The 12390-nt window shown below is 36.5% G+C and overlaps 1 protein-coding gene across 36 annotated transcripts in view; it reads right to left on the reverse strand.

Moving 5' to 3' along the window:
- MBNL1 (muscleblind like splicing regulator 1) overlaps positions 1–12390 on the reverse strand; it is a 222661-nt gene that overhangs the window by 109206 nt on the left and 101065 nt on the right. For 2 of the 36 annotated variants that reach the window (XM_070374686.1, XM_070374685.1), the window contains exons 2-3: positions 11636–11751; positions 7480–8045 (exon numbers count right to left, since the gene is read on the reverse strand). The exons of 29 other annotated variants lie outside the window; for them this stretch is intronic. Coding sequence is in view for 3 of the 7 variants with exons in the window: in XM_070374651.1 (XP_070230752.1) it covers positions 11636–11641 (6 nt within the window). In the remaining 4 variants the exon portion in view is untranslated. The remainder of the gene's footprint in view (positions 1–7479; positions 8046–11635; positions 11752–12390) is intronic. 5 more of the 36 variants (XM_070374651.1, XM_070374645.1, XM_070374688.1 and 2 more) reach the window with 4 other exon arrangements.

The following is a 12390-nucleotide window of genomic DNA, read 5'->3' on the forward strand; positions in this document are numbered from 1 at the left end:
AGAGAAGTCTTTCTTTTTTTTTTTTTTTATTATAAATATCTTTAAAAAAATTCATATATCAAAGGCTAACTGCCAGATAGGAAATCAAGAGTAACAACTGGTAATGATTATCGAGCACCGCTCACTTTATTTACATTTTCTCCCTTAACATTGACACTTTTATTTCCAATTTTAAAATTCTCCTCAGGGAGGGATCCCACTAATTTTATTTCTACCACTCCCTCTTATATTATTAAAAGGATAAAACAGAACAGATTAAACTGCCAAGAACATATGCAGGGGAAAGGCTGGGAGGTGAAATTGACACTCAGGTATCTAAGTTATTTCCTGTGTAAAAGATTTTATGATGAGTTTAACTTTTGTTAGTTACTACATACAGTTTCAGTAATATCTCAAACTTACTACCTAATTAAAACTCACTTTGATGAATTGACCAAATCAACTAAAAGCAGCCATCAGGAAATGAGAAACAGGGAAAAAAAAAAAAGCACTGCCAGGGTATTTCCTCAAACAAATAGTATGCTAGACCCACATATAATTCAGGGATGCACAGTCACAAAAGCAAATGATTGAAGAGAATGATAGAGATACCATCTTGCAATTTCTGTTTTGGTGTAAATCCTTTACGGTATAAGCAAGTGTTCGTGTGCATGCGCGTGTGTACCTGTGTGTGTGGGTGTGTGTATGCACTGCCACCCCTATGCATACATCTCTGTAAACATCTCTAAGTATACAGAGAGAAACTGGGAAGAGAAGGTGAGTTTATAGGCACATTTGAAAAGAAAAGCAGGGATGCACCTTACTTTTCACAAAATAATGTACTTGTGCTGGTGATGATTTTTCCACTTTCAGACCCAAAGCAAAATTTTTTATATGTGTAATAATTTTGCCCTTGCTTTAAGAGTTTGCTGTTGAGATACCCTGGAAAGTTCCAGCTATCTTAATATTATAGAAGTACTACTGAAACATATGGTCTTTTTCAAATTAAAGAGACACAAATGTTCCAGGAAACATTTGGCCTGATTTTAACTCTCAGCTGAAGTTTTCTAAACAGCCATCGTCCAGGTGGTAGCACACAATATCCTGGGTGTGAGTCTAACTCAATGTGTCTGATCTACACGTACCAAATAATGGGCTTATCTGTTTGGTTTACCTAAAAACACCTTCATGGCAATTTAAGTATCAACGTAAATTGTTATGCTAAAGAAGAAGAGTTACTTTTCTTTTGAATGTGTTTCATGCTTTTAATTGGGCTTTCCTGGTGGCTCAGACTGTAAAGAATCTATCTGCCTGCAGTGAGGGAGATCTGGGTTTGATCCTTGGGTTGGGAAGATCTCCTGGAGAAGTGAACAGGTACCCACTACAGTATTCTGGCCTGGAGAATTCCATGGACAGAGGAGCTTGGCAGGCTAGAGTCCATGTGGTCGCAAAGAGTCGGACACGACAGAGCGACTTTTGCTTCACTTCACTATGTTTTTAACACAAACTTTGATTGAAAGATGCTTTTATCTTATTATTTTGGAGAATAGACATCAAAAAAGGAGTAAATTTTATACTAAATAAACTTTTACCGACCATTCCCACAAATATTTCAACTTTTATAATTATACTCCGACTTTCCACATCATCTGTGTAAGCTCATTTTACTCATATACTACAAATTACAACTTTACATATCTAAAACCGTATTTTGACAACTTCTTTATATAAGGACATATACATTAATGACACACTTACAGATGTATTTTTCTTCAAATCTGGCATGAAAATTGGCTTTTTAATGCCAGAAATATCATCTTTAACTGTCTGAAAAATGAATGTAAATTGATTCCAATAGCTTTTAATTTTTTAAATATGTCCTCAGCTTGAAAAGTTTTATAAACAGTTAGGAATATTTTATTCCTGCATTCATTAATCAAGCTACAATGACAGTCTCAATTCTGCTAGGTCCCCAAACCTGTCATTACAAAGATTACATACATTCAGCTCCCTGGTCCACCCCTAGGATCTGCCTTTAACCCTTCTCTCTGTCCCTGAGTGAGGCCTCCCTGGTAGCTCAATAATAAAGAATTCGCCTGCAATGCAGGAGTGAAGATGTGGGTTCGATCCCTGGGTCAGGAAGATCCTCTAGATGAGGAAATGGCAACCTATTCTAGTATTCTTGCCTGGGAAATCCCAAGGACAGAGGAGCCTGGCAGGTTGCATGAACAGAGGAGGCTGGCAGGTTACAGTCCATGTGTTGCAAGAGAGTCATACATGACTCAGCAACTAAAAAACAACAACTGTCCCTGAAGGAACCCCAGGGCAGGCTAAGCTTCTGCAACTACAGTCTTCCGTTCCAGCCCCTTTGATGGCCGCGATATCCTTAAATGAGTTCTTCTGTCCCATTCCTAGAACATCTGTTCTTTAATTATCAAACATGCACGGAGTGTCCGCTATTTCCCAGAGTCTGTACAAGGCATTGTAAAGAAATATAATAAACCTCTCTGACCTCAAGAAGCTGAGAATCTAGTAAAGGAGGTTAGACATGTGAGCAGAAGTCCCTGCTCTGACGAGTGTTCAAGGCTAACCTCTGACACTCAGTCCAAGTTAACACTCTCTCTCCAGGACTTAACCCCACCTGCTAGTTTGTGTTCTGTTTCAAAAGGGAAAGAACACTGTTACTACCTACCATCTGTTTAACAAGACTGTGCCCACATATTCCCACCAACTGGTGACCATGACGCCAGTCACTAATATTACCCAATTGAGAGCAGTTCATCCACCTTCCTGATGGCAAAACCACTCCATATTTGGGTCAGTTCTGATCTTTGATGACTTTCCCCCATCTTCCTCTACGGGCCTGCTACTGACAGTGAAAACGTATTGATTATTGGGAGAATGGCAGATCATATAATTACCAAGATCCAACCCATCTCGGATTTTCATAACCATGCATCTCATTCTGTGAACATACCATATTTTAAAAGAAATATGTACATCTCAATTAATTATTAATAGAAAGTCATTTATTAAAGGAGTTCTTTAATTTACATAAATTTCTGTCATTGTACCCAATATAATAGGTACTATTATTAGCTTCATATTTAGATAAAGAGCTGTAGATGGGTTATGTAATTTGCCCAATACCAAATAATTTGCAAGCAATGGAGCTAGAATTCCAATTTTTGAAAGCCTTACCTCTAGTTTCCCCTGAGCCACTAAACCATGATACTTTTCCCAACAGCATTCATGACATCATGATTCAATCATCATAAAAGGTATGGTTAGGCATAAGAGGTAGCATCAGAGTTTGAAGAAAGCATGAGTTTTTGCTCTGTGGTTGTTATCCTGTTGTTATTGCTATTGCCTTATGGAAAGTGTGTATGTGTGTACATGTTCCGTTTAGTTTTTCAGTCTTACAAACTTGGGTCTGAATTCTGACTCAATCACTTCTTAGTTGTGTGACCTTGAGAAAATTACATAATAGCATCAACAATTCAATAGCTATTTTCTATATGCTAGCCACTGTGCTGAGTGCCTGGCATACACTCTCATTAAATTAAATTTTCATAAAAAGACAAGGAGATAATATTACTCCTATTTCAGAGCAAGTGGGACTATGACTAAAAGAGGACAGTAAGTCATCTGTTTAAGGTCAAATAGCCAGTGATGATCGGCAGCCTAGACTGAATTGGGAGGGGGTTTAGAAAGGAGCACCTTAGTGGCACTAAGTCATAAAAAGGGGCAGGACTGAATTTGGGAACTAGCACTCACTGCCGGAATTTACAATTAATAGGATCTCTGAGTGTGGACACTGGAGCCATATGTCCTGAGTTGGAATCCCTGGGTCCAGTTATGGTATCTTGAGCAGATTATTCAACTTCTCTTAGCCTGTTTCCTCATTTGTAAAGGTAAAGTAGTACTACACACTTCCAGGTGTTTCTGTGAAGAATAAATGAGATAATTATTGTAATGACTAGAAGTAGTAGGTAGTCAATAAATTACAATTAAAGACATATCTTAACCTTGAATAATTCAATAAGCTTTCATTTCCACACAACAAAAAGGATATTGAACAGTGTAAAACTCCCCTAAAGTATCAAAAATGTCAGTATCTGGGACCATCCCTAGATCTGTCCTTTCTTTTATTTGCTTGAACCAAGTTCAGCTCTGTTTTTTCCTTTCTTTTCTACACAGATATGTCTAAGACTGGGAACTTTATTTATTACAACTGAGGAAATATATCATAAAGGCTTATGTACATTTGACATTTCTCAGTGTCAATTATAAATGTTCTGCTCATAGCCCAAGAGTCAGCACAACTCTCATACTCTCCAAGAAGGCACAAAGAATAGATGGGAAATAAAAACCAGTGGGAATTGAGAGGCGTGAGTCTTATGAGCTGAGTGATAGTGTAAATACTCAGGGATCATTATGATTGGGATTAAACAGACCTTAGTTTTTGAACTAACCTAAGACTTTTAAGACTTTCAGTGAATAAGCACTTCATACTTTTTTCTAAAGTAAGTGTTATAAGTTTCTGTTGCAAAATATTCTAGCACTTAAGTATTTTTCAAATTGAACCTTCTTAAAGGAGAATTCAGAGTTTATATTCTTAGTTTTGCACACATTTTTCCCCTAGGTCTGTCTTGGATAGTGAGCATCTTGGAAAAGGACTGGATTACAATTATACTTCCCCAAGAATCATAGTAAAAGAGCCATAGTAAAAGGTCCTATTAAGTGATGATATTGTGTGTGTGTGTGTGCCCAGTCATGTCCAACTCTTTGTGACCCCATGGACTGCCAGGCTCCTCTGTCCATGGGATTCTTCAGGCAAGAATACTGGAGTGGGTTGCCATGCCCTCTATCAATGGGGTCTTCCTGACTCAAGGATCAAACCCATCTCCCCTGCATCAGCAGGCAGATTCTTTACCACTGAAGCACCTGGTAAGCCCCAAGTGCTGACAGAAGTGTGGTAAAATCAGGGGGACAATTGATTTTTGAAGTAATAATTTCAAGTCGGGCAACCAGAATGCATTTAATTAATAAATATGTCAAATAATTTCACACAAATACAATTACTGTATTACAGAGAATGAGTATTCTCCCACCTTTATGATGCCATAAATAGATATCTTGAAAGTTGCAAACTGAATAATTTTTTTAATTTTGGAAACAATCGAAGTCAATTAAAATTTCTACTTAGAAACAGAAAATATACAGTTGCATACAGGTCTGATCTTTTCAACTTTAAGAACTGAAATTTTTGGAAGACTGTCAAATTTACAGGATCATGAACTGAAATAAATGGGATGGCAGAAGTTCTACACTCTCATTAAACAAAAATATTTCAATGATTTCCTTCCAATGTGCTTTTCAAACTCTTAATACAATGAAAGCCACACTAAACAAGACAGAAATAAAAAAGAAATTCTAAAGGTCCCAATCATGCTACACTGGAGAAGTGAAACCAGGTTTATGAGCCATGCTCAGAAACTCTAAATACTAAGGAATATCTCTTCTAATCCTAGAATCCATTCGTTGCTCTGCCGACATTGCTCTGGCCCTTCAAATGTACTGCAACTTTAAGAAACAGAATCACATACAAACAAGTGCACTGGTTAGAATTCAGTGACTTGAATTCTGGTCTTGTCTCTGAGCTTAAGAAATTATGAATTATTGGTCCTCTGTTTCCTTATCTCCAAAATAGTCATTTTATAATTTGTTCAATTTATTTATTATTATTATTTATTCTATTCAGCTAACTGCTAAGATCTTAATAACACCACTATTTTGGGATATCTTGTACCTTTTCTGTATGCCTTAAAAAAGCAACCACTAAATTCTAAATATTACTATATTGTGTCCTGCTTACATGCAGTTACTTTCTTCATAAAACATTAAATACAATGAACATCACTAATTGATTATGTTCCACTAAAAATGCTTTTAAAGTAATTTTAAAATTGTAAGAACATTTTACAAATGGCCATAAGTACAATCTATCAGTCTGTCTTCACTTAATTAAATAATTTTAAAATTTAATACATATATATAATTTTATATGTATATTGTTTCATTTCTTGTCCCAGTAGAATATAAGTATTCTAGATAATAAAACAGAAAAAAGCATTCTACAAGCCAACTTGAGAATAATGCAAACTCCTAACTTCAACGGTGCCATACATTTTTTAAAACTGTAAACTCATTATAAATGTTAAGAATCAAAGCATTAAAATTTCCCTTTTCTGTTTTTACATGTGAAATCAATTACTCAATTAGATGCACTGAAAGACAGCAGAACATTCCATTTGCTTATGCTTCAAAAGTCTAGAGGGAATAAAACTTGAATTCGATTGTAAATAAAATATTCGGTTGAACATCTTTTAGTTTTAAAAATACACATGCTAAAATAAGCACCATCAAAGATAAGTCTTCTATTTCATTTTATACAGCTGTTGGTCAAAACTTCTTTTTCATTTTTAAAATCTGTTACATTTTTGGTTATTGAGATGAAAGTGTTTCAGTGTGACAGTAAGCTAATAATAGCCTTGATTCCAACTACAGGGAATCAATTAAAAGATTAAGTCCTTATTGAGAAGAAAACAAAGGGAGGAAAAAAGAAGGCATGAATTGATAGTAAGGCCGCCAACGATCTCATATTAGAAGTGTCTTAATAACACTTTCCAGAATAACGTCCATGAATGGAGGCAAAATAAAGAATAAAGTTTATAAATAAGTAACAGTTGCCAAAAAAGCTATAATGCTGAAGAGATGATTTGTGCCATTCACTCCAACATGCTGCTGTGCTCTCTCCCATCCCTCACACACCCCCACAAGTATTCTTAATCCAGTATTTTACATGTAAATGGAGCAAAATCTTCCCCCAAGAAACAGAGGCAGGAAAATAATCTCTTAAAAAAAAAATAAACGAAATTAAATCCTAAAAGAAAAGAGACTGCCACATTTAGAACAACAAGCAGTAATTTTTGACAAAGGACAATAATGCATCCTGGCACTACCATGAACTGAGCTGCCCTTCTCATTCCTTCTGAATTAACTGTGGACTTTGGAATTTGAGTTTGAAAAATGTGAGGAAATAACCATTTCATGTTTCTGGTTTTCAACATGAATGGAGAGGTAAATAAAATACAGGCATTTGAAAAATACACACTTTCTATTTTATTTTTAACTGTTTCCACTCTCAACAAGATTCTCTGACAAGATACACAAAGCCAAAAGGTCCTTCACAAGTTCCACTTCAAATGATGGAAAAAGTATTTTTTAAAAACTATTCATCATCAAGTTTAATCTAAATAAAATCAAATAGAAATGTGACTATTACACCAAATTCCTAAAAGAAGTGTTTTTTACTTTGGTTCTATCATCAGATACAGAGCTGCCCAAGGATAGCCTACCTATGGAGTCTACATTAAGTCAACAGCTGTAGGTTGTTTTAGCATCTAGAGCAGCTTCCTGGAGAAATCGGAATCTTACCTTTACACATCTTCTGCAGAGGTTTCTTGGTGCTTTGTAAACTCCTGAGGTCTATGTCAAACGGCCATTCTCTTGCTCCCAGGGTCTTAGGGGCTTGGAGAGATCCCAACACCTGCTGCTACCACTGAGTGTCGAGGCTAGGAAAGCTTGAGGGTTTGGACAGCAGGATCACTGAGCCGCAGCCAAAGCTTGGGAAGCCTTAACAACTGAAAGCGGGTGTAGAGGGCAACGTGGTACCCAGCACAGGGCGCTCAATTGTAGCAGCAGGGGGAGGAATATTCCCGCCCTCACAGGGGTTCAGAGGCAGCCATTGGGGAACCCAAGGGTCTGTCAGTGGACAGGGCCAAGGAAGTGGAGACATGACCACACAGCACAAGACCCTAAGGGGACAAGGGAATGGGAACAACTAGCACAGAGCTCAAGAAGCGCTTGAAAAGAATCACCAAAATTCACCAACAGAACATAAGAAGCGATGGCAAAGTGCAACGAAATACACGAAGATAGGCCATTCTAGCATCCCACATACAGCCAAAAACACAGCTGAGGGGGGAGATGGAGCTCTAGTTCTAGAAAGAAAAGTAAGGAAGACACATTATAGTATGTCTACTGGCGTTGAGGTTAAAAATCTAGTAAGTGGCATAAAATTCCTAAATCACATTATTATAACATTTATATTAAGATAAGGGAATTTACAAATACAAAAAAAGTCACAGGGTGCTGACCCACAAGACTACAGAGATTAAAAGGCAAAGTTATCCACTATGAGAGGAGAAAATGAGAAGACAGCAAGAAGGTTAAACCCAGTTGATTTTTTAAATTGAGAAACCATTAAAACTGCTTTTTAAATACAACATGTTTCATCAAACACACCACCTTCTATTATGATCAGATGACGGGAGACTGAAGGAATTCAATGAGATAAGAAGAATAAAAAGAAAAAGTAGTGAACAAAGAGTGTTCAGAGATGAGGCAGAGACGGAAAAAAGAGAAAAGAGAGGAGGCAGAAAGAAAAATGAGCTTAACTCAGTAGTTTTTAATGCTCTGTCAGGTAACTACTCACTGAGATTCTCCTAAATTTGGGCTTCACAATATTCTATTTTCCATGGAGACACCTATAGCTTGTTAACCACTATTCACAGCTCTTCAACTGCTCACAAACCTTCAGGAACTTATCTTGAGGAGCCAAGTGAATGTTAAATATTAAACAGTTACAGGAGATAGACCGTAAGACAATTTTGCTTTAATGAGCTGGATAAAATCAAGCTAGAGACTAAATATAAACTCTGATAGAACTTTAATAATCCCTAATATGAATCAAAATTAAAACGATCAGACTCATTTAGGAACTGTCACTGTTTCAAGATGAGAAGCAAATTAACCATGCATAATATTTTATATTGTTTTAGAATTAAATGAAAAGAAATACTACTGCCTAATGGAAGTTCTGTGTGTGTAATCTTGACTTTGGGTATTTACTTTTATATATACATATGTGTGTGTGTGTATATATATATATATATAAGTCCAAGTTAACTAGAAGAGTAATAATAATCTATTTACTTGGTGTCAAATAACTCAAATATTGTGTGTTGGGAAAGGCTGACTTCCATCCCCAGTCTCATATACATGTGGTTATGTCATATATATTATGTTGCTGTTGCTGCTGCTAAGTTGCTTCAGTCGTGTCCAACTCTGTGTGACCCCATAGATGGCAGCCCACCAGGCTCCCCTGTCCTTGGGATTCTCCAGGCAAGAACACTGGAGTGAGTTGCCATTTCCTTCTCCAATGCATGAAAGTGAAAAGTGAAAGTGAAGTCGCTCAGTTGTGTCCGACTCTAGCAACCCCATGGACTTCAGCCCACCAGGCTCCTCCGTCCATGGGATTTTCCAGGCAAAAGTACTGGAGTGGGATACATGCAATAAAAGCAGCACTTGCTTGGGTAAAACTTAGGTCCAGTAAGTCACTAAGGGTCAGATATTTTTATAAAATGAAATAATCCTTATACTACAAAATAGTAAGTACTGCCTAGGCAGCTAGTATTTTAAATCTGAGAGAATTGAGATTGTGTAAGAGGATGAGGAATATGAATTTCCCTTTTAAAATACCTTTATTGTATAAACAGTGCCTAAGTGGAGACAGATGTTTGTTTGAACTAAAGCTTAATTTTTTAAGACACAATCATGTCAATATGATAGGTTTGCATACGAAAAGATGAAGTGAGTCCCTATGGTGGAAACCAAATGGAAGCTGACGTTTTTTCAATGTAGTATGTCTGACTTTAAATAAAATATTTAAAAATCAATTACAGTTTGTTTTCTGACCTCTTTTCTCAATCCCTCTCATGAAAATCAATTTCAATCATCTAAACAACAAAAACTAAAACATACAAATAAGAAATGTGGAAGAGAAGATAAGAAACGGAATTAATGTTGCCAATTAAAATAGTACAGTCCATTCAATTATAAGCTCTTCAGACTTCAGAATAGTATGTCAGGATTGTCAGTGAAAATAGAAAAATCGGTAGTGGCTTTTTAAAAATAAACATGATATTGCTACTAAAGTATCTTCCTAAAAGTAATATGATTAGATAATCTAAACCAAAGTTTGTTTCCCTATTGTTAAGCATCACAAAGGAAGAAATTGTTGACAAAGGTGCTTACAATTGTATTCCTGCACCTCATTAACCTGCGAACATAGTAGGTGTAGTGTGTGTGTGTTAGTTACTCAGTCGGTGACAACTCTTTGTGATCCCATGGTCTGCAGCCCACCAGGCTCCTCCATCCATGGAATTCTCCATGCAAGAATACTGGAGTGGGCAGCTAGTCCTTCAATAGGCACTCAATATACATTTACTGGCTGAATAGTCCCGCCACATGTGAAAAGGCACTTCTCAAAAAGCATAGATGATGGGGGAGTGGCAGTTATGGTCAAATAGAGTTCTTAAAAATTGAAATGACATTAAAATCATGGCTTGTCATGGCCTTTACTATGCTCTGAGTAAACTCCTAAATTTGATTGTCAAAGTTTTTTATTAAATACCTATTAATCATAGATTAATTATTCTGGAAAAACATGGTCTACACATCTATGAAAAACTTGGTATTTCTGTATCTTCCAATCTTTTCATGAAAGATACAGGTAAACAATTAATTGGCATATATTCCCTTCTGATATAAATTATAAGATGGAAGAGATACATATGTATTTCAAATCTCAAAGTAGGATTATCAAAAACTATAATACAGGGGGGATTATAATAGCAGAGGGGATTATCCTTTCCCCTCTGCTTTGGGGAAAGGAAATTTTAGGGTGAGAAAATTTCAGAGTGAGAAAAACTGAGATGAGAAGTGAAGTTGCTTAGTCGTGTGAGACTCTGCGATTCCATGGGCTGTACAGCCTAGCAGGTGCCTCCGTCCATGGAATTTTCCAGGCAGGAGGTCTGGAGTGGGTTAGCTCATTCAAATTATTCATTTTACCAATCAAGAAACTCGCTCAAATGAACTATCTTATATTGGCAATTAAATAGCAATGAAATTTCTTTATTGCTAATGTCAAAGATTCATCCTGAGCAACGAAATTTCTTTAGTGCTCATGTCAAAGATTTATCCTGAGCAACTATCTGACTAATATGAACAGTATCTTACTAATTTCCTTACATAATTATCTTGAATTGAAAAGAATATTCCTGACAAGAATTATATGTAATATACAGTCTCTTAATTTAAAATTCTATATTCTTATTGTGTTGCAAAAAGGAGTAGCTCATTTAGATTTGAAAGGAAAAATAATTTCTTTCATATACTGAAAAGTTATTTAAAAAAAAAATCACTGTGGGTCAAGTGAAAAACAAGAATGAAGATTAAATAGGGCCTAAGAAATAACATCTACTCCATATACTGAGACAGCTAACAAACTTCAGGATTAGAACTTTCAAGTAGTCAAGCTGGGAATAAATATGAATTTTATTAATGGAACATATATGGTATCATGGATCAGGTCACCAGTGTTAAAACTATGATTTCTTTCTAAAACAAAGTTCTGAGATTCAGACTATAGATGCCATTTTCCCAGGGACGCCACCTCAGTCCTCAAGAGAGCGGGTCTGCCCAAAAGGTATCTTAGTAAACTGGCTCCCCACTTGCCTTATTCACTCACCAGCATCCATTAGCCAATTCCATGCTTTATCTTCAATAGATAAGATACTGCTTCTTCTTGCCATGGTGCCATGAAAAGGATCCAGGAGGTTCCCTTAAACAACATTTCCTGAGTGACTGGGGCAGCACCAAGAGTAAAGGATATGCCAGGTCAGCCACTTGTCCTTCCCAGCAATATTAGCAGCAGCAGCAGCAGCAGAAGCTGGAGCAGACCATTTAGACCCGACTCCTTGCAGGATGCTAGCCAAAGCATTCTTGTTTACTCTACACCTAGACAGAGTTTGCCCGTATGTTTGCGCCTTCCCCACAGAGTGTCAAAACAGGTGTTTTCCTGTGATCGTGCTTAAAATCTGCTCCCCAAACAAGGTGATAAATATACTTTTACTATGAAATTCCACATTTTTAATTCTATGGAAAACACAGTTTTAAAGATTTACTTTATCACAAAGAAGACTTGATGAATCTTTGTTCAATTTTTGTTTACTTTTCCCACTCCTAAGAAGCAGGTACTTTGCCCTAACATTTCCTGTTAATGAAAAAAAGGATGTTACCATATGAAATGAATGTCATCATGCAACTTTGGTCATTTCTTTCATAATACTCTATTTGCCTTTCTGGCATAAAATTACATTTTACAAACGCTTATGTTTTCATAATCTTTACAACACTCCCGACAGATGGGGAAATATCAGGACTCATGAACTTTATTTTACAGAAGAAGCAATGTCTTCTCTGCTTCTCTCTTTCATTCCCATT

The sequence above is a fragment of the Bos mutus genome, chromosome 1 (assembly GCF_027580195.1).
Source record: "Bos mutus isolate GX-2022 chromosome 1, NWIPB_WYAK_1.1, whole genome shotgun sequence".
Lineage (NCBI taxonomy): Eukaryota > Metazoa > Chordata > Mammalia > Artiodactyla > Bovidae > Bos > Bos mutus.